The sequence below is a fragment of the Canis aureus genome, chromosome 19 (assembly GCF_053574225.1).
Source record: "Canis aureus isolate CA01 chromosome 19, VMU_Caureus_v.1.0, whole genome shotgun sequence".
NCBI lineage: Eukaryota > Metazoa > Chordata > Mammalia > Carnivora > Canidae > Canis > Canis aureus.
In genome coordinates, this window is record NC_135629.1 from 41,291,037 (window position 1) to 41,315,131 (window position 24,095).

Below are 24,095 nucleotides of genomic sequence, written 5' to 3' on the forward strand. Positions count from 1 at the left end.
ATCTTTATATGGTCTCCTGTCCTGGAGAGAGGAATAAAGGTAGATGGAGGAAAGTATAGAAGAGCAACCTCCATCACATGGCATAGCCTTCCATCTTCCTGGCCTTGACGATAGCAACTAGCAACATCAGTCTCGGGGTTTCCTTTCCTTGGCTTTTACTCTATTGCCTTTGGCAGTTTGGCGTGTTATCTTTACAGCAATGCCAAAATCATCTTTCTATGTTACAGATCTTATATTATTTAGATTAAAACCTTCAGTGGTTTAAATTTATGGTATAGAGAAAGAGTGATCCAAATCTTGCCAACAAGGGCATATGTATATTCCCCACTGCTAATTCTCACATCCTTGTAGTTTTTGGCTTTCTAGCCGCACTGGCTCCTCTCCACTGAAGGGTGTCATGTTCTCCCTGCCTCCAGGCCTCAGCATAGAAATTTTCCCCGTTGAGCAGGCCATCCCTCCCCACCCCCATATTTGGCCAGTTGGCTCCTATCTCTCCCTCTTCTTGAAACAGCTTTATCAGGGAAACATTTCCAGATTCCCTATCTGTTCTTTTGGGCTGTTTCCTCTGTAGAACTTATCACTGATTGTCATTGTATGTGTATTTATATAAATATTTAATTGTTGACCATCTCTTATCTATAAGCCCCATAAGGTAGGGAGTCTTGGATCCTGCTTATTTCTTGAATACCAGCACCTAGTGCTTATTTCTTGAACACCAGCACCTAGTACAGGCCTGGCACACAGTGACCCTTTTTGATAAATCTTGAGTGGATGGGCAAGAGGGTGGCATGGGCTAAGTACAGCACAACATTAAGGAGGGGGGAGGGTGAGCCCAGCTAAGGGTCCCAGCATCATAGCCAAGCTGGGAAGGCAGAGTCCCTTATGTAAAATTTAGGAATTGCCAATCATTTGAGTAAACAACATAAGCAAAGACGTAGAAAGGACCTTGTAGGTGGTAAAATTGATTCCAAGTGGGATATGTTGGATTCAAGTAGATGATCTCTGGCGTACTGAGTGAGGCAGGTGGTTAGAGAAATCACAGCGTGTGGCATGTGAGGGAGTTGCTGAAGGGAGGCAGCCTATTACTGGTATTGGCAGTATCCCCAAAGGAGGTCCTAGACGTAATGTGAGTTGACTGCGTGGAATTCAGTAGCTATGCCATCATACCTTCAAGAGCTCCTGTCTTCTCACCTTTTGCATACAACATCTGGATGATTCTAGGGTGGGAGGGTTGGGACTGTTGTGGTTTTACCCAGCTTTTACTGATAATATTTTTCAGCCCCCAGAGTGTGAAAGGCCGGAATGACACGTTTTATCTGACGCCTGAGCCAGTGGTGGCCCCCAATAGCCCAATCTGGTACTCGGTCCAGCCTATCAGCAGAGAGCAGATGGGACAGATGCTGACTCGGATCCTGGTGATACGAGAAATTCAGGAGGCCATTGCAGTGGCCAACGCAAGCACCATGCACTGAGATCCCTAAGCCATGGTGCAAGGGAGATGATCCAGGAAAAAAAAATGGACAGACTTTCACACTAAAGAAGAGGCCTCCATTTTTTCTTTCTTTCTTTTTTTTTTTTTTAATTGGTGTAGTTATGAAGCCTTTCAGACTGCTTCTGTTTAAAATGTAAAAGGAAACTTTGCCTTCTGTGCGTCACCGTAAATCTGCTGCAGCAGATTTCTCAGCCCGTGGGGGGCTCTGGGTTTCCTGAAAGCCAGATGTCCTAGAAAGTTGCTGGCTGGCTTTTTCTTTTTTGTCTGGGGCCTGGGGAAAGGGCTCGGACTGATAGGAGAAATGTGGCCCCTTCCCTTACTCCAGAAAGATGGAATTAGTGACGGACCCTCCAGGGAATCTCCCCAGCTGGCTTCCACTCTGACTGGCAGACGTCGTTGACCACAGGGGAGCCATGGTCTTTACTTTCTTCATGCTCAGACATAAACTTAGCATCTTAATGGAAGGAAAATGAGGGGAACTTCAATTATGATTTATTAAAGACAATTTCTATTACACCCTCCTTTATGACAAGTGACATTTTAGATGTTAAAGTAAAAACTTTACCATGCCTTTTTTTTTTTTTTTTTTGGCCTAACATTGAGGCCTTAAACCTGAGGCTCCTGTGCCTGATGGAATTCTTGTAACATACACTTGTGTATCATATAAAGATACCACTCTGTTTCTCTTATGTATTCTTAATCTAGTTGTTTATTAAGAATGACAAGCACGTCTTTTCAACATGCTAGTGAACATCGACTCTTTATTTGGGAAGAACCTGGCGGGCCATTAGAAGCAAATCTTGCCTGCTAATTGAACGGGTCACGGTCCTGTGGGAGGGGGAAGCTTCGGGAACACACGCGTCTGTACTCCTACGGCGCGCTTTGCGCATGCGTTCACTCGATAGCTCCGCCCTGGGAGCGTGCGGGCTCCGCCTGTTCGCACTGCGTCCTGACGTCAGCGGCGCGCAGGGCGCAGTGACGATATCCGCGGGTTTATATTGGCGCGGCCCAGACGGCAGAGGCCTCTGCGGCGCGGTCTTCGGACACACGCGGCTTTGCCCGGTGCTGGCCATGGCCGACTACCTGATTAGCGGGGGCACGTCCTACGTGCCAGACGACGGGCTCACGGCACAGCAGCTGTTCAACTGCGGGGATGGCCTCACCTACAAGTGCGGGCCTAGCGGGCTCACCTGGGCGAGGAGTGGGGTGGCGCGCTGGCCTGGGAGGCCGGGCGGGGTTTTCCTCTGAACCCGCTTGGACCTGGGCATGGGAGACAGGTTCCGGAAAATCCCCCTCCCGTCTCTGGGGTTCCGTTTGATAGATCTGAAGTGGGGCGGGATGGAGGAGGCATCTTGGCAGTGCTTGAGATTCCAGACTAGAAGCTCCATTCTCTCGGCACATGGAGTTGTCAGGGTGCCAGGGTCGCTGATGACAGCTAGGTGGCAGAAAAGGTCCTGACTCCATCTCCACCTTGTGATTTGTCTGCCCTGCCTTGACATGGGCTAGGTCAGTGCTCTCTAGGCCCAAATGCCTTATGACATGATCTATGGGGATGGAATCTCAGGCTGCCCTAATCCTGAGCCTTATTCCCAATTCACTCCCCTCCCCCGTAGTGACTTTCTCATTCTCCCTGGGTACATCGACTTCACTGCAGACCAGGTGGTGAGTATGGCCAGAAATTGGGTCCTGAGCGTCAAGGTTGGGTAAGGTACTTGTTTTCCCTGGTCTTTTGGCTACCACATCAGGTTTGGGCATGCGGGTGGATTCTATGGAAATCTTATTGGCATGCAGGTCATACAGAGTACTCGGTTTATGGGGGACCTGACACCATCCTGAGAAATATGAGGTGTTTTTCCACATTAGCTGGCTGTATTTCCTCAGGACCTGACTTCTGCTCTGACCAAAAAGATCACTCTGAAGACCCCACTGGTTTCCTCACCCATGGACACAGTCACAGAGGCTGGCATGGCCATAGCAATGGCGGTGAGCATCATGGGGTGGAAGGACAAAAGAAGGGGCCTCACACTTTTCCCCAAAGACCTACACAGCCATGCTGCTTTGTCTTTTTTTTTTTTTTTTTACCTTTTATCGTGCAGCTTACAGGTGGTATTGGCTTCATCCACCACAACTGTACACCTGAGTTCCAAGCCAACGAAGTTCGGAAAGTGAAGGTCAGAAGGGCAAGGATCATGGTCAAGAGCTCCTGGGAATTGCACTGAGGTGGAGTGGGGTGGAAGTGGGGGATTTATTCTCCTAATCTAGGGTCCTTTCTTCCCCACTTTGGGGTTCATTAGACCCTGTGTCCTAGGCAACAGAAGAGGACCGGGTGGATAGTACCTATAGCCCACTCATGTTTGAACTGTGATTTGGTCATATGGTACTGCCAGAGGGGGAGTTGGCAGACACCCCAGGCTTCAAACTGGTAAATGTGGCTCAGAAATGTTCTTACCATCCCTTCCAGAAATACGAGCAGGGGTTCATTACAGACCCTGTGGTCCTCAGCCCCAAGGATCGAGTGCGAGATGTGTTTGAAGCCAAAGCCCGGCATGGATTCTGCGGTATCCCAATCACCGATACAGGCCGGATGGGGAGCCGTTTGGTGGGCATCATTTCCTCAAGGGACATAGATTTTCTCAAGGAAGAGGAACATGACCGGTTTTTGGAAGAGGTGAGTGCAACTGACAAAGCAAAGCCAAGTTCTGGCGGCCAAGGCTTAAGACACCATCTGTTGCCTGAATGGCATCTCTGGGGCCTCTGCTTCCAGGAAAGATGAATGCCCTGCCAACTGTCTGACCCCTTCATAGAGTTCCTGGAGTTCTTCCCCACCAGATGTTCTCAATCTGCCCAAGTGTTTGCCAGCACACATGCTAAGTTGCCACTCCCAAGGTGGGGTCAGTGCTCAAGGACCAACTTTGGCCTCCTCTTGTCATTGTTCTGGCATGGCCCTTCTTTCTCTATTATGTGACAGGATGTTCTGTGTACCACATTGTCTTTTCTACTTAATTTTCATCCATGCTACTATATTGCTAGACTAGCTGTTGGGTTCACTAAAGGTGGTTGGAGTACAAGGTAGGATCATGGTGGTATGTGGAACATCATCCGAGTTAGGGCAGGGTCTGTTGGGGGGTCTGGTCTCTGGCCCTTTTTCAGAGCTCCCCTCCCTTGTAGATCATGACGAAGAGGGAAGACTTGGTGGTAGCCCCTGCAGGCATCACACTGAAGGAAGCAAATGAAATTCTGCAGCGCAGCAAGAAGGGTGAGTTCTGCAGGTGGAAGGGTTCTGGAACCAAAGACCAGCGTTCTGATTTATGTACCTTCCCTACCCCCAGGAAAGTTACCCATTGTAAATGAAGATGATGAGCTGGTAGCCATCATTGCCCGGACAGACCTGAAGAAAAACCGAGATTACCCACTGGCCTCCAAAGATGCCAAGAAGCAGCTGCTATGTGGAGCAGCCATTGGCACTCACGAAGATGACAAGTACCGGCTGGACTTGCTAGCTCAGGCTGGTGTGGATGTAGTGGTTTTGGTGAGCTCTTGCACAGGCAGGGTATGGTGGTTGGGACAGCTGTCATATTATCAGTCTCACTGAATCTTTCTCCCTATCCCAGGATTCTTCGCAGGGAAACTCCATCTTCCAGATCAACATGATCAAGTACATCAAGGAGAAATACCCCACTCTCCAGGTTATTGGAGGCAATGGTGAGGCAAGACTGGGCACCCAAGGATGTAGAATAAGAATTAGGAGAGCTAGGCTCCCACTCAGACCTTCACATAAGCCTTTTACTGTTCCTTACTATAGTGGTCACGGCTGCTCAGGCCAAGAATCTCATTGATGCTGGTGTAGATGCCCTGCGGGTGGGCATGGGCAGTGGCTCCATCTGCATCACCCAGGAAGGTAGGAAATGCTTCAGTGGGACCCTCAGAGGCCCTGGCTTCAGCAGGACCCTTAGCCCCATATGGCCCAAAGCCAAGCACTCTGTGGAAACTATACTGAGTCCTCCCAATAGGGGCAATCCCAGGGCCAAAAAGGCCCCTTGAATGGATGACATGGCTGGAAGACGAGCTCGTCATTCCTCACCTGCCACTCCCCGCCCCTTCCCCCTTGCCTAGCCTGGCCTTCTTGCTCCTGCTGTGCACCCTCTCTAAACTCTGGTCTGTTTGTTTTATTTAGTGGCTCCCAAGATCCCTCCAGACATAAAGTCCCACAGCCCCAAATGCCCTTCTACTGTCAAGGGCTGCTATAGTAAGTCCAGCCCGGCCCACTGGCCCGGCCCAGCTGCCCACTGCCCGGCTGCTTGGTTGACTGTAGCTGTAGCTCCCGGGGTTTGTGGTGCTGTTGGGTGGGCAGGGCAAACTGAAGGACAGACCATGGTTTTGGGGGCTGCTGGAGAACACAGCTCCTTCCTCTTACTGGGGTGCTCATAGGGGACCTTCTTCCCCAGGTATGCCCTAGTCTGCCCACATTTCCTACAGTAGGCACAGCTCAAGGACCAACAAGCTCTCCCTTCCACGTGACCACTGCCCTGATTTTGCCCAAGCTGCCAACCATGCAGGGAGGGAGTAGTGGACCTCTGGGTACTAACTGCACGGTAACCCCTACCCCCACTTGATACCAGTTGGGTGGGGGCTTTTTCCCGGCTGCTGACTGCATGTGCCTGAGGCTGCCCTGGGCCATGCACACATGCACGCGCACACGCAGGGTTAAGTGGAGGCCATCACAGCTGTCTGAACTGTTGAAGGCAGATGGGGCAGCAGCCATTCCAGACATGACTCTTTTTTCAACCAGGCTGCAGTCCTGGTACAGGTGTAGCTGAGAGCTCCTGGGTACTGAGTTATGGCCACAGGGCCCCTTGCCTGTCCCCATTAATTCCACCCACCCATCTGTTCCATTTCTCAATAGTGTTAGCCTGTGGGCGGCCCCAGGCAACAGCAGTTTACAAGGTGTCAGAATATGCAAGGCGCTTTGGTGTTCCTGTCATTGCTGATGGAGGAATCCAAAATGTGGGTCATATTGCCAAAGCCTTGGCCCTTGGGGCCTCCACAGGTGAGGCCCAGCACCCAGGGAGTCTGGTGGGATTCCTTCCCCAGTGCCACTCAGGGTCTGCTCCCATCACTCCTATCTGTCCATAGTCATGATGGGCTCCCTCCTGGCTGCTACCACTGAGGCCCCTGGCGAGTACTTCTTTTCTGATGGAATCCGCCTAAAGAAATACCGTGGTATGGGGTCTCTTGATGCCATGGACAAGCATCTCAGCAGCCAAAACCGGTATTTCAGGTAGGACAGGAAGACAAGTTACCCTGTGCTGACAGCCTTGTACTGATAGCCTTATCCATCCTTGACCTTTCCTATGTTGTCTTGTCTCCCTACAGCGAAGCTGATAAAATTAAGGTGGCCCAGGGGGTGTCTGGGGCTGTGCAAGACAAAGGGTCCATCCACAAATTTGTCCCCTACCTGATCGCTGGCATCCAGCACTCCTGCCAGGACATTGGTGCCAAGAGTTTGACCCAAGTCCGGTAAGCCTGGGGAGCTGGGAGATGGGTAGAGGAGCTAGTTGAAGGTTAGGTACCCCATCTGATATTTGCCCCTCTTCAGAGCCATGATGTATTCTGGAGAACTCAAGTTTGAGAAGAGAACATCCTCAGCTCAGGTGGAAGGTGGTGTCCACAGCCTCCATTCGTAAGTGGTGGACCCTTTTGTACCCACCTACCCTTGGGGCAGAGGTTTCTGCCATGCCTCCTTCCTCCTGTCCCTACCTCAAAAGCTGGTTATTCTGCTTACAGGTACGAGAAGAGGCTTTTCTGAAAATGGATACAGCATACCCCCTTGGTTTTTCAATAAAAGTTTGGGAAAAAAAAAAAAGTGATGCCTGATCTTTGAGATCTACAGGCAGATGTGGTGGCCAATATCACAGATGCACACAAACACAACACTCATTTGTAGGGAAAGTCTTCAGACCCGGAAGCCAGGATATTCCTTGGATCTGGAAGGAGATACTAGTTCTAGATTCAGAAAGTCCCTCCTGAGCAGCTCACAAGGTAGGTCTGGCCAGTTCTGGCTCCTAACGGTTCAGTCTCACATTGTGGCTGCTTAGGACAGGTCATGGAATAGTCCATGGGGGCTTTGGACTGGCACCCATTGATAGGGCTTCCTGCTAGGCCACATGGGACCAGGCTAAGGCCCACATATGTAGTCTCTAACTTGAATCTCCAAAGGACCTTGTGGAGAAAGCACTGAGATCCCCTCAAACCTGCATGTGAGCAAGTTAGGTAGATTTGCAGTTTTAACAGGTGCCTACACTGTCTCCTGCCTCTGAGAAGCTAAGTAGTCTAGATAAATAGGGGATCCCCCTTGATTTTTTCACAACTCCCACCATGAGCCCACTGAACCTGTGGCTCCTCCTGGCCAGCAACACATCTAATACAAAATTGGAAAAGTGGATTAAATTATTAATTTGCTGGCAAGAAAGACAAGAATTACAGTGCCAAAGGGGGAAGGGCTAGTGAGCGCTGCAAACCCCTGCGCTCTGGAAAAAGTGCCAGGGCCTTCCTGGACAGGTTAGGTCAGTTCTTGCTGGTTCACTCTGGAGCTTGTGCCAAAGATGTGAGCATAGTCCCTCCAGGTGGAGGAATAAGAGCAGCTCCTGTTACTCGGCCTTCATGACACAGGAAGTTGAAAGTGGCACAGGCATTGGGCTGCAAAGAGAAAGCCTGCATCAGCTTGGCTAAGGCCAGGCCTGGGCCCTGCTCAGCACTCCCCAGTGGCAGGACTTACCGTATCCTGTACTTCCACCGCGATGCCCCGCTGCTTCAGGGCTTGCAGCACCTGGGGCTGCAGCCGTTCAGTCCGGTCTCCGGTGCCCACCACAACAATCTCTAGGAAAAGACGACCACCACTAGCCAATGGCAGGTGTGTGGGGAAGCTGGGGCGGGGTGGCTTTTGGCTCTCTAGGGCTGGAAGCACCTCAGCCCTCCCCTTCACCAGTACCTATTCGGGGCTCCAGCAACCAGAAGAGCGAGAAGCTTTCTTCGATGATGTCCCGGTGAGTTCCTACCTGTGTTGGGAGGAGGCAGGTTAAACACAAGTTCGCGCAGTTTTCCCCACAGAGCCCTTACCTGCGCCGCAAAGGGGTAATGAAAAAGCCAAGTGTGCCGGGGACAGAATCGGGGGGACGGGCCTGGGACCCTGGCCCTCCGCCTCCTCACTGCTCACGTTCCACTGCACCACCGAGTGCGGGAGCAGCGCGCAGGGCCCAAGGACGCGATTTCCATTGACCATGAAGCCGCGGCTGCTGTAGCTGTCGATATACATGGACTGCGGGGACTCGCGCTGCAGCAGGGAGATGCGCGTCCGCTGATACAGCTCGTCGTCCGCCGGCGTGAGCCGATGCCCTCGCCGTGGGACCCTGCGGAGGGGTATGCTCAGGGCCTAGGGGGCCAGGAGGGGCCGGGCCGCGATCGCCGGCCGAGGGGTGAGGGCAGGAGAATCAGGGACGCTCACCACAGCAGCTCGGCTGGGGCGCAGCGCAACGCCGCTTGCGCTCGGCATAGGCCGCGAAGCACGAACGCGGCGACCATGGCGGACCAATTTGCAGGGAGGCCGGCGCTGGGTCAATCGGGTCGTGGCGGAGCCCACGGCGGCGTGGCGACAGCGCCCCCTGCGTCCCGGAGGGCACCGCGCAGGTCGGCTGCTCCAGCGCAGGATTTTGAGGGAGTCAACTGCTGCCAATTGTCCCAGGAGGGCCCATCCCCCAGCGCGGCTCCGGTGTCTGCACCTGCCGCCCGCCCCGCCCCGGGCCCCCGCAGACCGTCCTGGGGGAGTCAGACACCTGGTGGCGCGGCAGGCCTCAGAGTGCAGCCTCGGCCCCCGCCACAACCTGGTCCCCGGCTCTCAGCCATTACGCAGGGCTCTTGGGGACTGGGGCGGAGCGGCCGCGCACCTGGTCGAGTCCCGCACACCTGCTCAGGGCGTGGGGGCCAGCCTCCAATCCCCTAATCCCAGGCTTTGGGGCGTCGGGTTCCCAGGGCGGGGCGGCCGGCTCAGGTTCCCCTCGCTCTCCAGCGAGTCACGCCCCTCCCTAACCGTCACCCGCGCGACCGTTGGCGTCGCCGCCGCGCGTCTCCTGGGGCGTGGCTGCGCGTGGATTGGCTTCTCGGCAGCGCGAGGGGGCGTGGCTGATTGGTTTCGCCTTAAAATGGCTCCGAGTCTGCGGCCGCGGCCAGCGGAAGGGAACGCAGTAGTAGGGAGTTTGTGGCTTTTCGGGTGGGATCGACCGGGCCGACAGGACCAGATACTGAACTAGACAGCGGCTGGAGCATCTCCCTGTCGTCGCTCACTCTGCTCGCGGCCGAGAATTCCCCGCCCCCCGTCTTGAGCCGAATCAGAGGGCCTACTGGCGCGGGAGTCGCTGGCGCCCGCGCGGGTTTCAGGCATCTCCGCGCCCCCACCGTGTCGTGGCCTCAAGGGAACGTTGACGCGTCTGCTACCCACGGGGCTGGGGGGTGGGCGGAGGGAGGTTCGGCAAAGCGGAAGACGGTCGCAATGGAGCCCGTGGGTCGCGTCGCCGCTACTGGGCCCCTGGCGGTCCGGGCGCTGGCAGAGTCACGGGACAAAGGGCCCCGGGTGCGGGGTGTCACCGAGGCGGGTGCGCGGGTTTACTTCCTCTCCGGCCCCACAGGCAAGTTTCTCTTTTGGTCGATCCCGAAGCCCTCCCTGCCACCGTCACTGCACGGTGGGTGGCCTGGCTTCATGGGACCAGCAGGCGTAATCCTACCCTGCGGGTCTAATCCGGATCGGGACCGGTCCCAGGGGAGGCTCCCACCAATCTTCCTAGTGTTTGGGGGCCCAGGTGAGCGCCTCGTTCCCACTACACTCGGTTTTACCCTCACTCCTAGGTCTGTCTTCTGGTACTGGGAATCGGGGGTCCTGATCTGGCCCCAGGGCAAGGGACCACCACCACCCCCGCTGGGGCATACCTATCGCCCCCTCCCTCCCCCCGCCCACGGCTGGACAGCGGGCAACGGAATCCCAAAAGCAGCTGTTGTCTCCAGAGCATTCCAGCTGCGCTTGGATTTCGTTCCCTGCTCTCCTGCCAGAGCAGCGTCCTGGCCTAGATGGGGTGGGCCAGCTCCTGACTCCCAGACCTATTTTATTTGGGTCGTCCTGGTCTCCGCCCGTCTCAGGGGCTCCCTCAGGCTGGAAGTGGTGGGCGTAGATGTCGGAGAGCCTGGGTTGTGATCATCTCTGGAACTTGGAGTAGCATTGACAAGGGAGGGCGGTCGCAGGGCCTTCAGTCAGGGCGGCAATGGCGGTGAGTCCCACAGGGCCACCCCAGCCCACAACTCGCTATAGATAGCCTTTCATTTCCTGGGGAAAACCCACCCCAACCGTCTTCGTGTACCAAGAGCAGCTGAAGTCTCCAGCTTGGCCTCCAGCCCTCAGCCCTGTTAGCAGCTCTCCCAGGGTCATGGGCCTGCGGAAAGGAAAGAGCTTTGGAATGACACGATCACTCCCGTTGAGTGGGCACCCAAGAAGCCATCGGGAATGTCGTGTCCGCCCAGTGCTCTTTCGGCGATCCCAGCAGGGCCTTGCAGCCCTGGCCCAGAAAGGGGTCTTGCCAAACTTCCTGCCCCTAAGACTCCCTCCTTTCTGAGCTCTGGGTACTCTCACTGCTCCAGAGCAGAAATTAAGGGTTTCCCACACTGTGCTGTGTCAGGTTCAATCTCCGGGAAAGAAAATAGAGGAAAAGGGGATTTAAGTTTCACTGAAATGAAATTCCGGAGCCCTCGTGACACAGAGGGAAGAGCTTTCTCTCTGTAGTGAAGTGGGATGCTCCCAGCTGAGAGCAGTCCTTAGACTGGGTCTTCTCACGGTCACATCATTTATTTTGCCTACATTGGCTCGTTTCCTAAGCCAGAGTATCTCTGTTAATGTACACAAAGGTTAAAAGAAAAGAATTAAAAGCTGGTAATTCTGGAAACTATCGTGATGGTTCTAATTCCTCAAAAATCAAGAGAAGAAATTCTACCAGAGCACGCATTTTGCTTTAGTAAAGACGACCCAGATCGCAAGGAGGAAATGCTTGTAAATAACCTGAAGCCGGAGAACACAAATTGTTTCAAAAATAAGATTTTTTTTTTTTTTAGGAAGTCGTGAAAGTGGCTTTAATACTAGCTGCTCTATTCCACTCACAAATCATTTAGAACTTCTGACGTTTGATCAAATGTCAAATTTGGGGAATGAAACGTTATCAAAAATAGGTTAAGATTTCGATGAGAGAAACAGTCCGGTCCGGGCCCCGCCCGGTAGCAAGGATCCTTTCCCTGGTTACTAATGCCGGTGACGACGACAGAACTCTAGGCCTACAGCGGACCCCGAGATTCCGGACCCGGGGCAAGGCAGGGCAGACAGGCCACGCGGAGGGAGTGCTGGGGCCGAAGGTCGGAAGCGGCCGCCACAATTCCCTCTGGCGCACCTGTCAGCTCAGGGACCGCCGCCGGATACGCGCCCGGGTCAGTCGGCCCTCCCGGAAGTTCGGCCTCCTGACGCCCTGCTTCCGGTTCCGCTGGCTCCTTCCGGTCGCCATGGCGACGGGGCGCCTGGGGGTCGAAGAGACACTAGGGGCCCTCAACACGGCCCTGGGGCCTGGCGATCCAGTGTGGTTCAAGGAGACGCGTGCCCGCCACCTGCGCGCCCGAGACTTCCTGGCACCGCGGCCCGCGTTGCAAGCGCGCTTCGGGGATGGACAGGTGGGCGCCAGCCGGGAGGGCATGTGCAGCCAGTGGCAGCGCCGCAGCCCGCTCACCGCCCTTCCTTCCACAGGTGCCGGAGCGCGTGATCCGTGCGGTGGCCGGCCTGCAGGGCCCCGGCGTGGCCCCGGTGATGCGCTGCGCGCCGACGCCCGCGGGCCTGGCACTCCAGCTGCAGCGGCCTGCCGTCTTCGAGCGCGTGCTCGGCGCTGTGCCCGCCTATGCCGTGCCCGCCGTGCCCGCCGCGCCCGGGCCGCGCGTCCTCCTGCACTGCCCGGCGCTGCGCGGCGCCCCTGGCTCGCTCCGCTTGAGCCGGCTGCGCGCCGTGCTCGTGGCCGATCATTTGGCGCGAGCTCTGCGCGCTCATGGGTGAGCGCGTCGCGCGGCCACAAAGGCCGGGGTAGTGAGCTGGCCTTAGAGCCAATGCCGGTGGGAAGGAGGGGGAGCTGCGCCGGGTGCCCGATCTGAGACCAACGCCCTCGCTTTGCAGGGTGAGGGTGCGCCTGGTGCCTGCCGTGCGGGACCCGCACATGCCGACCTTCCTGCAGCAACTGCGCGTAGACTGGCCCGCTGCCTCGGAGAGAGCCGCCACCGAAGCCCTGAGGAGCCGGGTGCTTGCAGAACTTGGCCTGGCCCGGGAGGGCGGAGCCCTGGCCCCCGGCGTCCTAGGCACAGTATCCCTGAAGGAAGTGTTGCAAGAACGGGGCCGCGCAGCTGGCTATGACCCCAAGTTGGACAAGTGTCTGGGTAGGAAATGGAGCCTTGCAGGGCCAGAGAGATGGTACCCTGTCTTCCTGGCTAGCCTGAATGCCCCTGTGTTCTTTGCAGTGACTGAGGATCAGCTGTCTGTGCTGGCCGAGCTGCAGGAGGCTGTAAGCCAGTGGCCTCAGGCCAGCCCTCCAGGCCTGGTTAGTAACTGACCCCCACCCCCAACCTGTAGGCCTCTGGCAGGCCATGTCCTGTGTCCACGCAGTGACCATCCTCCTACCCTGTAGGCTGTGGCCCCACATGCCAGTGCAGACGTCTGCATGGTTATACACGTGGTGAGCTGTGAGGAGGAGTTCCAGCAACAAAAGTTGGACTTGCTTTGGTGGAAGCTGGATGATCGGGCTCCTCTCACACAGGTAGGCTGGTGATGGTGGAGGTCCCCCGACCCCCATCCCCACCAACCTGAGGGCCCTTGAAAACCCACCAAGGGACATATCAGCTGAGTCCATAGGTGACACTTGACCTTAAGAGAGATGTTAGGCTTGGTGAATGGGTACTTGCAGCAGGTGTAGCGTCCTGGGAGATGGCAGGGTGTGGAGGCATCCTAGAGAACATCGAGCAGTAATAGATTGGGGAAGCTGGACTGTGTCCCGAGCAGTGAGCCTGAGAGGGGCACAAAGCCTGGTGGCAAAGGGCGCTGGGGGAGTCCAGGCACCAGATTTAGGTTCTTTGAGGATCTATTGCTGGAGCTACCACCTCCTGGGCTAACCACCTGGTATCTTCCTGACAGAAGCACCTGGTCTGTGGCCCAGTGAAAGTCGCTGGTACGCCTAGCAAGTTGACTGCCCCTGAGTACTACGAGTGAGTAAGGCTGGAAGGGAGGTCACTGAGTTGAGGTGGGGGGATTCACCATCAACCCCCCTGCCCCGGGAGGTGCCTCTGAGCCCTCCACTCACCCTTCTCCAAATGCAGGCTCCGCCACACCCAGGTGTGCAAGGCATCCGCACTGAAGCATGGCAGGGACCTGGTGCAAGGTACGCCTGGGAAAGCCTGGCTATGCCCTGCGGGAGGGGCAGGTCACTTGCTTCCCTGCCTGCCCAGGCTGACCAACTATATTCCCTCAGACCCAGCCTGGACAGAGGTCTTCAGCATTCTCTCTGCGGCAACTATCAAGTTTGAGATGCTCAGCACTGCTCCACAGAGTCAGGTGAGCCTGGGTGCCATGCGGGATCGGGGCTAGCGGAATTGGGTGTGAAGGCTGCACTCATGCCCCCTTCCTCAGCTTCTCCTGGCCCTGGCCGACAGCAGCATCTCCACAAAGGGCACCAGGAGTGGCACCTTCGTCATGTACAACTGTGCCCGGCTTGCCACGCTATTTGAGGGGTACAAGCACAGCACAGAACAAGGTCTGTACCCCACTTTTCCACCTGTGAGCAGTCTCGATTTCTCACTGCTACAGGATGAGGTGAGTGTCCTCCTGGGTAGCTAGGCACCTGCAGGAGGTTGGGACCTCCCCTCCTAGCACCCTTCTCCCCCCCACCCCCACCCCCAGGGCGAGTGGCTGCTGCTCTTCAATGGCGTGCTCCCTTTCCCAGACCTGCTGGGCCAGACAGCAGCCCTGGCATGTGCAGCCTCAGGGCTTCACGTGACTGCGCGCACTGAGACGGTGAGCCAGAGAAGACTGGGACAGACACTGCACACTCGATGCTTTATTCTGGGCTGGGCACGAGATCAAAGAGACCGGCCAGTGACTCAGTCTCTGTCTCTAGATGTGCAAGTTCCTGGTCCAGCTCAGCATGGATTTCAGCTCGTACTATAACCGAGTACACATCCTAGGGGTAAGTACACAACAAGAGGGGGTGGGAGATTGCAGGGGGGGCAAGGGAAGCAAAGAATGAGACCAGCAGGCCCCTTCTCTCCTCCAGGAGCCTCGACCACACCTGTTTGGTCAAATGTTTGCCCGTCTCCAGCTTCTGCGGGCTGTGCGTGAGGTGCTCCACACTGGCCTAGCCATGCTGGGTCTCCCTCCACTGAGCCACATCTAAGGCCACAGAGACCCCAATATCTAGGAATGTTTACAAAATCTTCACCTGGAAAAAAGATATAAAGATTATAGTAGAGACCTGAAGCCAAAATAAATTGTTTCTGTTACATACAAAGCCCAGCCCCAGGGTGTATTTTTGGCCTGCCGGAACAGCACCTTACTCACCTCTAGCTCCTGCTCTGAAGTCAGGAACCCGCGGCTGCCGCCTCCTCCTCTCAAGGCACACTGGGCATGAGCACAGACGGTCACTCCTGTTCCATTCTGTCTGCGAGCAGGTCCCATGCCCAGCACGCCGGCCACCGCGGGATACCTTAATCATACCAGTTGTAAACCTCAAGCCCCTGGCCCCCAAGAGCACAGCGGTGGCCAAACTCAGGGCTTACAGGCCAGCAGTCCATGTCTGCCACATCTGGGACATGGTACACAGTACTGTTCATGAAGGTGGGCTCACCGTGACCCAAACGCCAGAAGGTCAGCCGTTGGTCAATGGAGGCTGAGACCATGAGGCTTGGGCTTAGGATCTTAAGGCCTGTCACATGGGCAGCATGTGCACAGGGGACGGAATATTCCTCTAGCACATGCAACTGGGGTACCAGATCACCCCCCATGGCTTCTTCCAGCTCTGGCGCCTCCATGGCCAGCACAAAGACATGGAGGGAGCCGTCCTCACTGCCACTAGCCACAAGATGGCCCTCACGTGTGGGCAGGGTGTGTAGGCTGTTGACACCACAGCTATGAGCCTGGACGGTCAGGCAGGGGGTACCCAGGCCTGGAGGAAGAAGATGGTTGTCAGGGCCCAGCCTGCCCCATGGCTGAAAACAAAGTGGGAGGCAGGAGGGACAGCCTTGGCTGCACACCAGCTACTCACGGTAGGGAAGCCCGGGGTCGGCCGGAGGCTCCAGGGCACCAGAGCCATGGTCCAGCACGGTAGTGAGATCCCAGAAGGCCAAACTGCCATCGGTGGCTGCGCTGCACAGGAACAGCCTCCTGGGAAGCAGGGAAGGGCAGCTGGGTCAGTGAAGAAGATGGAAAACAATGGGAGCCCCTGCCCAGCCACCATGCAGCCCCTCTCACCGCCGCTGGTTGGGTGCCTCATGTGTAAAGGAATGGACCTTGAGGACACACCGCTTGTGGTGGAAGGTTTCGGCCAGGAGCTGCAGCCGCCGCCCTGAATCCTGCAAAAGGAAGAGCCTGGGGGGCGGAGGGTGGCTCAGCTCAGAACCCATTCTGGACAACCTTCCAACCTTTTTGTCTTCGCCCAGGGCCCTCTGCTCTCACTCACCTCACTGCTCCATCACTGCAGGCTGCAGCCACAAGGGGGCCGAGACCAGGCCGGTCGAGCTCACAAACAGCTAGGGACATGTACCTGCAGAGAAAACACCCGGACAGCAGTCAGGGGAAGCCTGGGAGCAGCTGCAAGGGGCTTGCCCTGCAGGACACCACCCCATGCTCCTGCCTCGCAGTACACACGTCACCTGGTCTCTGGGTCCACCTTGACCATCCGGTGCCGATTGCGCTGCCGGTCCCAGTACTCATCTAGCCGGTGGGATGAAAGATGCATGACGTGGCAGGCGAGGCGGCTTGGGGTGCTGGGGTCCGGGGTGACCATGATGCTGAAGCAGTGCATCTCAGCCCGGCCCCCCGCAGACACCACATGAGCAGTCAGGCCTGGCCGAGGATCCTGAGGGCCACCTGGGGTACCAATACCCCACACAGCCAGTGCACGCACGGAGGAGATATGGTTACAAACAGCTGTAAGTGCATGGGCCGAGCCAGTGGCTGTGGGGAGCGCCAGGACACAGACGGTAGTGTCCTCACTACACGTGATCACAATGTCAGTCAGACCTGGCCCCTCGCTGCCAGGCTCCAGGTGGTCAGGCTGCATGAAGCTGGGCACCTCATATTCAGGCCCCAGAGTGATGGTGCCCACACGCTTCACACAAGTGATCTCACGGCCATGCAGGCTCTCCCGGAGAATCACATGTGGCCGGGTGCAGCCACCCAGCGCCCGGTAGAGCATGACATCCCCATCTTTGAGGTAAGCAAAGGCCATAGCTGCCTCAGTATCAGAGAAGGCCCAGGAGCGGTGCCCTCCACCACAGTTGACGATGTGCAGCTTTTCATGTGACCGGGGACTCCACACCACAAACTCATTGGCATGGAAACCCAGGATGACCATACTCCCATCAGCCACCATGCGAAGCCCAGCCACCCAGTTCATGCCTCGACAGGACTTCTGCCTTAGGACTGGCTGCAGTTGGCCGCCTCTCACAAAGAGCTGGTAGTAGGCACCATCGCGCCCTGTAGTATACACGTAGCCACCGTGGCAGGTGACTGACGTCACACCCTGCTTCCCATGCAGAGAAGGGAGGGTGGACACAGGGCCCCACTCAGTCAAGGCAGTTTCACCCCCACCACTGCCACTACCTGCTCCAAGTGCTCCAGTGACAGCTCCGGCCTTGCCCCCAACCCCAAGATCCTTGAGCAGAGCTGGTCTGGAGGGAAATAGCAACACAGAGCCCCGGCGGTCCCCACACACCAGGAAGTCACCAGGGGGCAAGAAGGCACTGCATGTGTGCCATCTCTGCTTGCTTGGAGGCAACAGGTACCGGCAACGTTCCTTTACAAAGATGGCTTTGCCAGTGGGCGCGGCTGTGATTTCCAGGCAAGCCACCACACCACCAGGGCCTGATGCCAGCAACAGGAGTTCCTCGTAACCACGCAGGGCCCAGCTCAGACTATGCACTTTCCCACGAAAGAGGGTCAAGTCCACGGCTGCAGTTGGAGTGTTGATGGGGACAACCTTGACACGACCCTCCCCGTTGGCCATGGCACAAAGTCCGAAACCCTCAGGACCAGGGGCTGCCTCCAGGAGGCAGTAGGACTGGAAGCGCTTGTCCTCCAGCAGCTGCTCCCAGCACTTGACCTCAAGGTCGTAGAGATACAGGGCCCCTGTATCAGTCACTGCCAGTAGTCGCCACGAGCCGGCCAGCGTCACAGCCTTGAGGGTACCTGGTCTGCTACGGGACTTGAAGCAGAGAGCTGAGACCCCTGAACCCGGGTACCCACGCCCTACCAGGTGCCACAGCCGGATGCCTGAGTCATCGCCCCCAGTTACCACCCAGGCCTGCCTCTCATGGGCAGCTATAGCCCGAATCCCACGACCCTGGTGGCCCCGAAAGGCCTGCAGGATCTCACCTTCATGGCTCCATACCAGGCAGACACAGTCCTCTCCTGCACTGATAAGGTAATTCTCTAGGAGCTTGACCTGCCACACACGGGCGCTGTGCCCAAAGCAGTGCCCAATATTCTGTACCCGACCTCCAGGCACCCTCAGGTCACCCACCTTCCAGATGCGGACGCTTCGGTCTTCTGAAGCTGTGGCCAACAAGCCCTTGCTTTCCAGGTATGACATGCTGAAGATGACACCCACATGCCCACTGACTCGTCGGTCAGGGGCCACAGGCTTATTGTCTATTAAAGCGGCTGCTGGGTACCAGACAAGGAGCTGATTCGAAACTGCACCTGCCACTATGGTCAACTCCTTCCAGGTGTCCCCGATCAGACAGGCTGAGGAGAGGGTGCACCTGTCTGTACAGGGTACCTCCTGCAGCATGCACCCTACCACAGGGTCATATAGCACTACCGAGTTATGGCCCAGGGCCAAGGCCACGTTGCCCTCAAGCCAACGTGCATCCCAGATCCAGTCAGACATGTTCCACAGCCCAGAGCGCCAGAGCTCCCGGAAGCGGCCAGGTCCCCAGCTAACTTTCACAATTCGGAGTCCCTTGCTCCCAAACACAGCCACCATAGCTTCCGAGTCAACGTCTCCATTTGGTTCTGGTCGCACCCGGAACCCATGGATAAGATAGTGACCAAGCAGGTTCTGCACACGCTTCATCATCCGCAGATGGCCACCAAAATCGAGGCTGTACACCAGGACATCTGGCCCCTCACCTAGACAGAAGCAGAGAGCCACATCAGAACCTCACTCAACTCTGATAAGCCATGAAGAGACAGGGGCAGGGAAAATTCGGGTATATAGCCTGTGAATGCTCTAGAACACACAATCCTGCTGGCTTGAACCCTGGAAAACCCTTGGCCTCAGCTTCAGCTGGACTTTTAATGCGGACTCTCAGGTGCCTACAGTCACTCCAGACACCTCGGTTCAACCTGGCTTCCTCAAACACAGCCTCTTCCTCACCTCACCTAACTTCTCATGCTTCCAGCAGGAACCCTCGCAGTCTTCATCCCAAATCTGCAATGGCATCTGCCTCTATGCACTCTTCCCACCCTCCCTCCCCTAGGGAAGAGGGGGTCCTCAAAGGTGATCCTCCCATGTTTGGGACATAACAGAACCCCTCTGGATTTCCAAGAGCTTCTTCCATACAGCTCAGATGTGAGCATATTCAACACTGACATGAAAAACCAGGAGAGATGGCCCCCACATCGGTAGCCAAGGCTCCCATGACCCTCAACTGCCTTCTGGCTGCCTGGTGAATTTGTTGATTTTTTTTTTTTTTTCTCTCCTCTTACTCAATGCTTTTCACTCCACTGCTCACTCCATTGACTGTTACCAGCCTCTACTCAGCTCCAGCCCCAGCCCCAGCCCCAGCCTCAAACCAGGAAGATCATGGCTTATTCCCCCGTAAGCTTTCCACATCTTCTCATGTTCTCAGTCTCCAAGTCCCCTGTGCTCATTTTCTAAAGATTTTGCAAATCCTCCTCACCACACTGATTGTGGTCCAGGATATCAACTTCTTTTTTTTTTTTTTAATTGAAACTACTTTATTTTTTGTAAGATTTTATTTATTTATTCATGAGACATAGAGTGAGAGGCAGAGACACAGGCAGAGGGAGAAGCAGGCTCCATGCAGGGATCCTGACCTGGGACTCAATCCCAGGACCCTGGGATTACACCCTGAGCAGACGCTCAACCGCTGAGCCACCCAGGCATCCCTAGGATATCAACCTTTTAACCTGAGATCTTAACCTGAGATGACACTAATAGTCTCTCATGCCATTCTGAGCCTGCAATCTCCATCTTTCCACACTTGACATTCACTGAGCATCGATTATACACCAGACAAGGAACTACACGCTGGGTAGTGAGTAAGACAAACACAGACCCAAGGCTCCTGATCATCAGGCAGAAGCTAAACAGTATCACCCGGGATCCCTGGGTGGCACAGCGGTTTGGTGCCTGCCTTTGGCCCAGGGCACGATCCTGGAGACCCGGGATCGAGTCCCACATCGGGCTCCTGGTGCATGGAGCCTGCTTCTCCCTCTGTCTGTGTCTCTGCCTCTCTCTCTCTCTCTGTGACTATCATAAATAAATAAATTAATTAAAAAATAAATAAGTAAATAAACAGTATCACCCAAATAAACTACATTGTTACATAACTTCGGTAAATTCCAAGAAAGAACTATACAGGCTGCTTTAACATAAAAGAGGGAAATCGACTTCTGTGATTTTTTCCCTCCAGAAGACATTTAGCAGTATCTGGAGACATTTTTGGTTGTCACAACTGGGTTATGTTAACTGGAATCTAGGAGTAGAAGCCTTGCTGTCTGTGATTTGAAACGTCCTGTGAATCACAGACAGCCCCTCACCCAAAAAATGACCTGGGGGAAAGGGTGCAAGGTTTGAAAGATGGCAGACAACATGGACCAGCAACAAACTACCAACACCGTAGAAGAGCCCCTGGATCTCATCAGGCTCAGCCTGGATGAGCGAATTTATGTGAAACTGAGAAATGACCGAGAGCTTCGAGGCAGATTACATGCTTATGATCAGCATTTAAATATGATATTGGGGGATCCCTGGGTGGCGCAGCGGTTTGGCGCCTGCCTTTGGCCCAGGGCGCGATCCTGGAGACCCAGGATCGAATCCCACATCGGGCTCCCGGTGCATGGAGCCTGCTTCTCCTTCTGCCTGTGTCTCTGCCTCTCTCTCTCTCTCTGTGACTATCATAAATAAATAAAAATTAAAAAATAAATAAATAAATAAATAAATATGATATTGGGATATGTGGAAGAAACTGTGACTACTATAGAAATTGATGAAGAAACATATGAAGAGATATATAAATCAACAAAACGGAATATTCCGATGCTTTTTGTCTGGGGAGATTGTGTTGTACTAGTTGCTCCTCCATTAAGAGTTGGCTGAAACAAAGAATTTATCGTGTATGGAATACAGGAGATTTTGTATGATTGCCTCTTTAAATGTAGAAGACATCAAAAGAGAAACCTGCATTCATTTTGATATTAAGAAATGACCAAGGATTCTTCCACTCCTGAAATGAGTTGATTTGCAGATAACTCAAAAATTCTTAAGCTAAAGGGTGTTTAATTTTTTTCCCAACTCTTTCAATAAATGTGATCACCAGGATGCAGAACTCTTTGTTTTTTCATTTTTTATTTTTTTAATACTTTTTTTTTTCTTTATTTATTTATGATAGTCACACAGAGAGAGAGAGGCAGAGACACAGGCAGAGGGAGAAGCAGGCTCCATGCACCCGGAGCCCGATGTGGGATTCGATCCCGGGTCTCCAGGATCGCGCCCTGGGCCAAAGGCAGGCGCCAAACCGCTGCGCCACCCAGGGATCCCCAGGATGCAGAACTCTTTGTTCAGGAATTCATTTGCTCTGTTGTTTTCTCAGACAATTTCTGTTATTTTTTTCCTTTAAATTAAATTTCATGTTTCCTTTTTTAAATTAAAAAAAAAAAAAAAAAAAAAAAAAGACCTGGGCCAAACATCAACAGTGCAGAGACTGAGAAACTCTAGTGCCATCTAAGCAGACTTGGTGAGTATCAGGGCAGGCCACCCTGAGAAATAAATAAGCTGTGGTAACCAGAGGAAGAGCAGGCATGCGGGGGAGATGGATGAACCTTTCTGGACGAAAGGAACAGCAAGTTTGATGGAGGTGAGCAAGAACTCTAGGTCATGTGGTTGGAATAGGAAACAAAGGGCTGGGGGATGGACTAAGAGAATGCTGCTGATGGGGTCCAGGAGCCAAAGTTGCATAGCCTCGAATGATGGCAATAAGTAGAGAAACAGACAGATGCCACAAGTTTGTAGTCAAAATCAACCAGACTGGCTTGAGGACTGAGGGAGTGGCTTGGGCTTGAGCACCTGGGTGGCTGTTGTTCCCCTTGCTCAGCTGGAGTACCCAGCAGGAGTATTTCAATTTTAAAGCACCTGTGCACTTGGGCCTAGAACTTATAAACAAAGAAGGCTGGAAATTGAGATTATAAGTGCACATAGGTAGAATCTGAGAATTGTAAAAATATAAAAATCACTTTGGAAGTCACAGGAGCAGAATTCACTTGAAGAGCTTTCTAACCCGCATTTCCTAAATCATTTCCCTGCTTAAAACCCTTCAAAGGGCCTCTCTCCACGACCCACCATTAAGTCAGATCTAGGTATAAAATAAAACAATCTGGCCTCTGCTCATTTCTCCAGCCTCTTCTCCCAGACTCCACTCCTGCTCAGTCTCCCAGGAACTCCCTCTCTTCCCCAAAGTAACAAATTATCAGCATCAAGGCCTTTAGCAGGCTTATCCTCACCAAGAACTCACCTCTTCTCTTCTCTTAGCTCATTCCTGTGATTCTTTGGGTTTCTGCCTACCTATCCCCTTCTGCAAGAGCCTTAGAAGTCTAACCCATGATAGGAACCTTGGACTCCCAGAGCTCCCACACCAGATCCCTCCTCTTGCACAAAACCATTCTCTCAGGGGACGCCTGAGTGGCTCAGCTGTTGAGCGTCTGCCTTTGGCTCAGGGCGTGATCCCAGAGTTCTGGGATCAAGTCCCACATCAGGCTCCCTGCATGGAGCCCGTTTCTCCCTCTGCCTATGTCTCTGCCTCTCCCTCTGTGTGTCTCTCTTGAATAAGTAAATAACATCTTAAACCCCCCCCCCCCCCCCATAGGATAGGAATCTCATTCAAGGCTTGAGAGTCAATGTCCTGCCTCAGGAACCTTAAAAGACCCAGCAGCACCACCATCAGTAACTAGTGGCTTCCATTCGGTCCTCGATGCTCTCCAGGGTTCTGCTGCTTCAGATGGCCCATGCTTCTCGACATGACCTTCCGCGAAAGGCCATCAACATTGGATTCCCTGGATGCCGCGAAAGGCCATCAACATTGGATTCCCTGGATGCAACTATCTCAGAAGAGGCCTCGGGGTCTGCCTCCGCAGCCACTGGCCCAATCGGAAAGGTTTCATCCTTGGTTTCCTGGTTTCCCGCCACCCATCCTCGTCATAATCACCTTCCAAGGAGAAGCCTCACCCGCCCCTCGGAGGCCAGAGCCCCGTCTACCGGGCCCCGCCCACCCCCACCCTCCCCAGATGCCACACCACAGACCCTCCCCTCCCAACTCCCCAACCTTGAGGGGGCTCACCTCCAACCTACCAGCTCCGCTCCCGGAAGGGGCCACACACCGTTCTCCCTCTCTTCCCCGCCTCCCAAGCCACTGCGGTTCCCCGTGCTTTCCCGCGGCCCCACCGCCCTTTCCATGTCAGATGCAGATTGTGAAGGAACTCGACAGCCACATCGGGTTGGTTTTTTTTTTTTTTTTCCTTTGGGGCCCCTCCGGCCGGGTCTCCAGCCCATCTCCTGGGTTCCCGCCCACCTCGGTCGGGCTTCATCCGGCCGCCCGCCCTCCTCCTTAGGGGCATCCCTTTGTTCTCATGGTCCCGCCCCATGCGAGCGCCCGGGTTCTTATCCGCTAGCGCGCGCCTCGAGCCAAACCTCACCCGCCAACAGCCGATCCCCCACGCACTCCAGACCCGTGACCGGGAGCAGTATGAGCTCGGAGGTTGCCCGCGGCCAAACGTAGTCCTCGGGAGCGTCCATGACGATCCTCTAGCCGCGGCGCCTTCCTTTGCCAAGAAGGGATCTGGGCTCTCGCGAGACGAACCTTCCTCGCGCGCAGCCGAGCCGATCTGCAGCGGCCTTGGCAACAGGTAGCCGAGCCCAGGGTCGCCCGCGGCCGGTGTCCAATCACGACCCTTCGCCCCACGCAAGCCAGCTCGTCATTGGCGAAGGCGTCCTCGCCCCTCCCCCTGACGTGAGGCTCGCCGAGCGCTGCGGCCCAC

General features: G+C 55.0%; 5 protein-coding genes across 14 annotated transcripts in view; 3 read left to right on the forward strand and 2 right to left on the reverse strand.

Moving 5' to 3' along the window:
* QRICH1 (glutamine rich 1) overlaps positions 1-2,233 on the forward strand; it is a 50,119-nt gene extending 47,886 nt beyond the window's left edge. For all 4 annotated transcript variants that reach the window (XM_077859000.1, XM_077858998.1, XM_077858999.1 and 1 more), the window contains one exon: positions 1,280-2,233. In XM_077859000.1, coding sequence (XP_077715126.1) covers positions 1,280-1,472 — 193 coding nt within the window. In that variant the 3' untranslated portion in view covers positions 1,473-2,233. The remainder of the gene's footprint in view (positions 1-1,279) is intronic.
* Positions 2,234-2,472: 239 nt separating this feature from the next.
* On the forward strand, positions 2,473-7,355 carry IMPDH2 (inosine monophosphate dehydrogenase 2). 4 transcript variants are annotated; one of them, XM_077859005.1, is made up of 15 exons: positions 2,473-2,661; positions 3,106-3,154; positions 3,356-3,475; positions 3,589-3,663; positions 3,954-4,160; positions 4,661-4,748; positions 4,822-5,021; positions 5,104-5,194; positions 5,295-5,390; positions 5,667-5,738; positions 6,396-6,539; positions 6,626-6,770; positions 6,866-7,009; positions 7,089-7,172; positions 7,277-7,355. In XM_077859005.1, the coding sequence occupies exons 1-15, from the start codon at positions 2,564-2,566 to the stop codon at positions 7,296-7,298; spliced, it is 1,635 nt and encodes a 544-aa protein (XP_077715131.1). In that variant the 5' UTR covers positions 2,473-2,563; the 3' UTR covers positions 7,299-7,355. The 4 variants fall into 4 exon arrangements, with proteins under 4 accessions (XP_077715131.1, XP_077715132.1, XP_077715133.1 ...); XM_077859006.1 differs by having other exon boundaries at positions 2,475-2,661; positions 3,374-3,475; XM_077859007.1 differs by lacking the exon at positions 5,667-5,738 and having other exon boundaries at positions 2,475-2,661.
* A 566-nt stretch (positions 7,356-7,921) lies between these two features.
* Positions 7,922-9,587, reverse strand: NDUFAF3 (NADH:ubiquinone oxidoreductase complex assembly factor 3). The gene is made up of 5 exons (XM_077859011.1): positions 8,994-9,587; positions 8,706-8,898; positions 8,481-8,547; positions 8,268-8,368; positions 7,922-8,188 (listed from the first exon to the last, which is right to left on the reverse strand). Exons 1-5 carry the CDS (start codon positions 9,068-9,070, stop codon positions 8,072-8,074), a joined length of 555 nt encoding a protein of 184 aa, XP_077715137.1. The 5' UTR covers positions 9,071-9,587; the 3' UTR covers positions 7,922-8,071.
* Positions 9,588-9,990: 403 nt separating this feature from the next.
* Positions 9,991-15,108, forward strand: DALRD3 (DALR anticodon binding domain containing 3). Of its 4 annotated transcripts, none has more exons than XM_077859003.1 (12): positions 9,991-12,241; positions 12,315-12,610; positions 12,732-12,988; positions 13,070-13,149; positions 13,237-13,365; positions 13,740-13,810; positions 13,922-13,983; positions 14,074-14,156; positions 14,271-14,414; positions 14,502-14,615; positions 14,719-14,787; positions 14,875-15,108. In XM_077859003.1, exons 1-12 carry the CDS (start codon positions 11,765-11,767, stop codon positions 14,992-14,994), a joined length of 1,902 nt encoding a protein of 633 aa, XP_077715129.1. In that variant the 5' UTR covers positions 9,991-11,764; the 3' UTR covers positions 14,995-15,108. The 4 variants fall into 4 exon arrangements, 3 of the variants coding, with proteins under 3 accessions (XP_077715129.1, XP_077715128.1, XP_077715130.1); XR_013357942.1 differs by having other exon boundaries at positions 9,998-12,241; positions 14,232-14,414; positions 14,545-14,615; positions 14,875-15,021; XM_077859002.1 differs by having other exon boundaries at positions 10,017-12,241; positions 14,232-14,414.
* On the reverse strand, positions 14,639-23,999 carry WDR6 (WD repeat domain 6). The gene is made up of 7 exons (XM_077858993.1): positions 23,749-23,999; positions 16,469-18,945; positions 16,276-16,359; positions 16,068-16,184; positions 15,862-15,980; positions 15,159-15,762; positions 14,639-15,039 (listed from the first exon to the last, which is right to left on the reverse strand). The coding sequence occupies exons 1-6, from the start codon at positions 23,851-23,853 to the stop codon at positions 15,305-15,307; spliced, it is 3,360 nt and encodes a 1,119-aa protein (XP_077715119.1). The 5' UTR covers positions 23,854-23,999; the 3' UTR covers positions 14,639-15,039; positions 15,159-15,304.
* Positions 24,000-24,095: the final 96 nt, after the last annotated feature.

What these genes read in the sequence shown, in the direction of transcription:
- IMPDH2 (XM_077859005.1), top strand. Translation starts at nt 2,564, where the DNA reads ATGGCCGACTACCTGATTAGCGGGGGCACGTCCTACGTGCCAGACGAC. An exon ending in GGCCCTTGGGGCCTCCACAG is followed by an intron (nt 6,540 to 6,625) that starts GTGAGGCCCAGC and finishes ATCTGTCCATAG; the next exon opens with TCATGATGGGCTCCCTCCTG. An exon ending in AGCCAAAACCGGTATTTCAG is followed by an intron (nt 6,771 to 6,865) that starts GTAGGACAGGAA and finishes GTCTCCCTACAG; the next exon opens with CGAAGCTGATAAAATTAAGG.
- NDUFAF3 (XM_077859011.1), bottom strand. Translation starts at nt 9,070, where the DNA reads ATGGTCGCCGCGTTCGTGCTTCGCGGCCTATGCCGAGCGCAAGCGGCG. An exon ending in ACTCGGTGGTGCAGTGGAAC is followed by an intron (nt 8,548 to 8,705) that starts GTGAGCAGTGAG and finishes CTCCCAACACAG; the next exon opens with GTAGGAACTCACCGGGACAT. An exon ending in GTTGCTGGAGCCCCGAATAG is followed by an intron (nt 8,369 to 8,480) that starts GTACTGGTGAAG and finishes GTCTTTTCCTAG; the next exon opens with AGATTGTTGTGGTGGGCACC.
- DALRD3 (XM_077859002.1), top strand. Translation starts at nt 11,765, where the DNA reads ATGAGAGAAACAGTCCGGTCCGGGCCCCGCCCGGTAGCAAGGATCCTT. An exon ending in ACTGCCCCTGAGTACTACGA is followed by an intron (nt 13,811 to 13,921) that starts GTGAGTAAGGCT and finishes CTCCAAATGCAG; the next exon opens with GCTCCGCCACACCCAGGTGT. An exon ending in GCACTGCTCCACAGAGTCAG is followed by an intron (nt 14,157 to 14,231) that starts GTGAGCCTGGGT and finishes CCCCTTCCTCAG; the next exon opens with CTTCTCCTGGCCCTGGCCGA.
- WDR6 (XM_077858993.1), bottom strand. Translation starts at nt 23,853, where the DNA reads ATGGACGCTCCCGAGGACTACGTTTGGCCGCGGGCAACCTCCGAGCTC. An exon ending in ATCGGCTGTTGGCGGGTGAG is followed by an intron (nt 18,946 to 23,748) that starts GTTTGGCTCGAG and finishes TGTCTAGGTGAG; the next exon opens with GGGCCAGATGTCCTGGTGTA. An exon ending in CGACCCCGGGCTTCCCTACC is followed by an intron (nt 15,763 to 15,861) that starts GTGAGTAGCTGG and finishes TTCTTCCTCCAG; the next exon opens with GCCTGGGTACCCCCTGCCTG.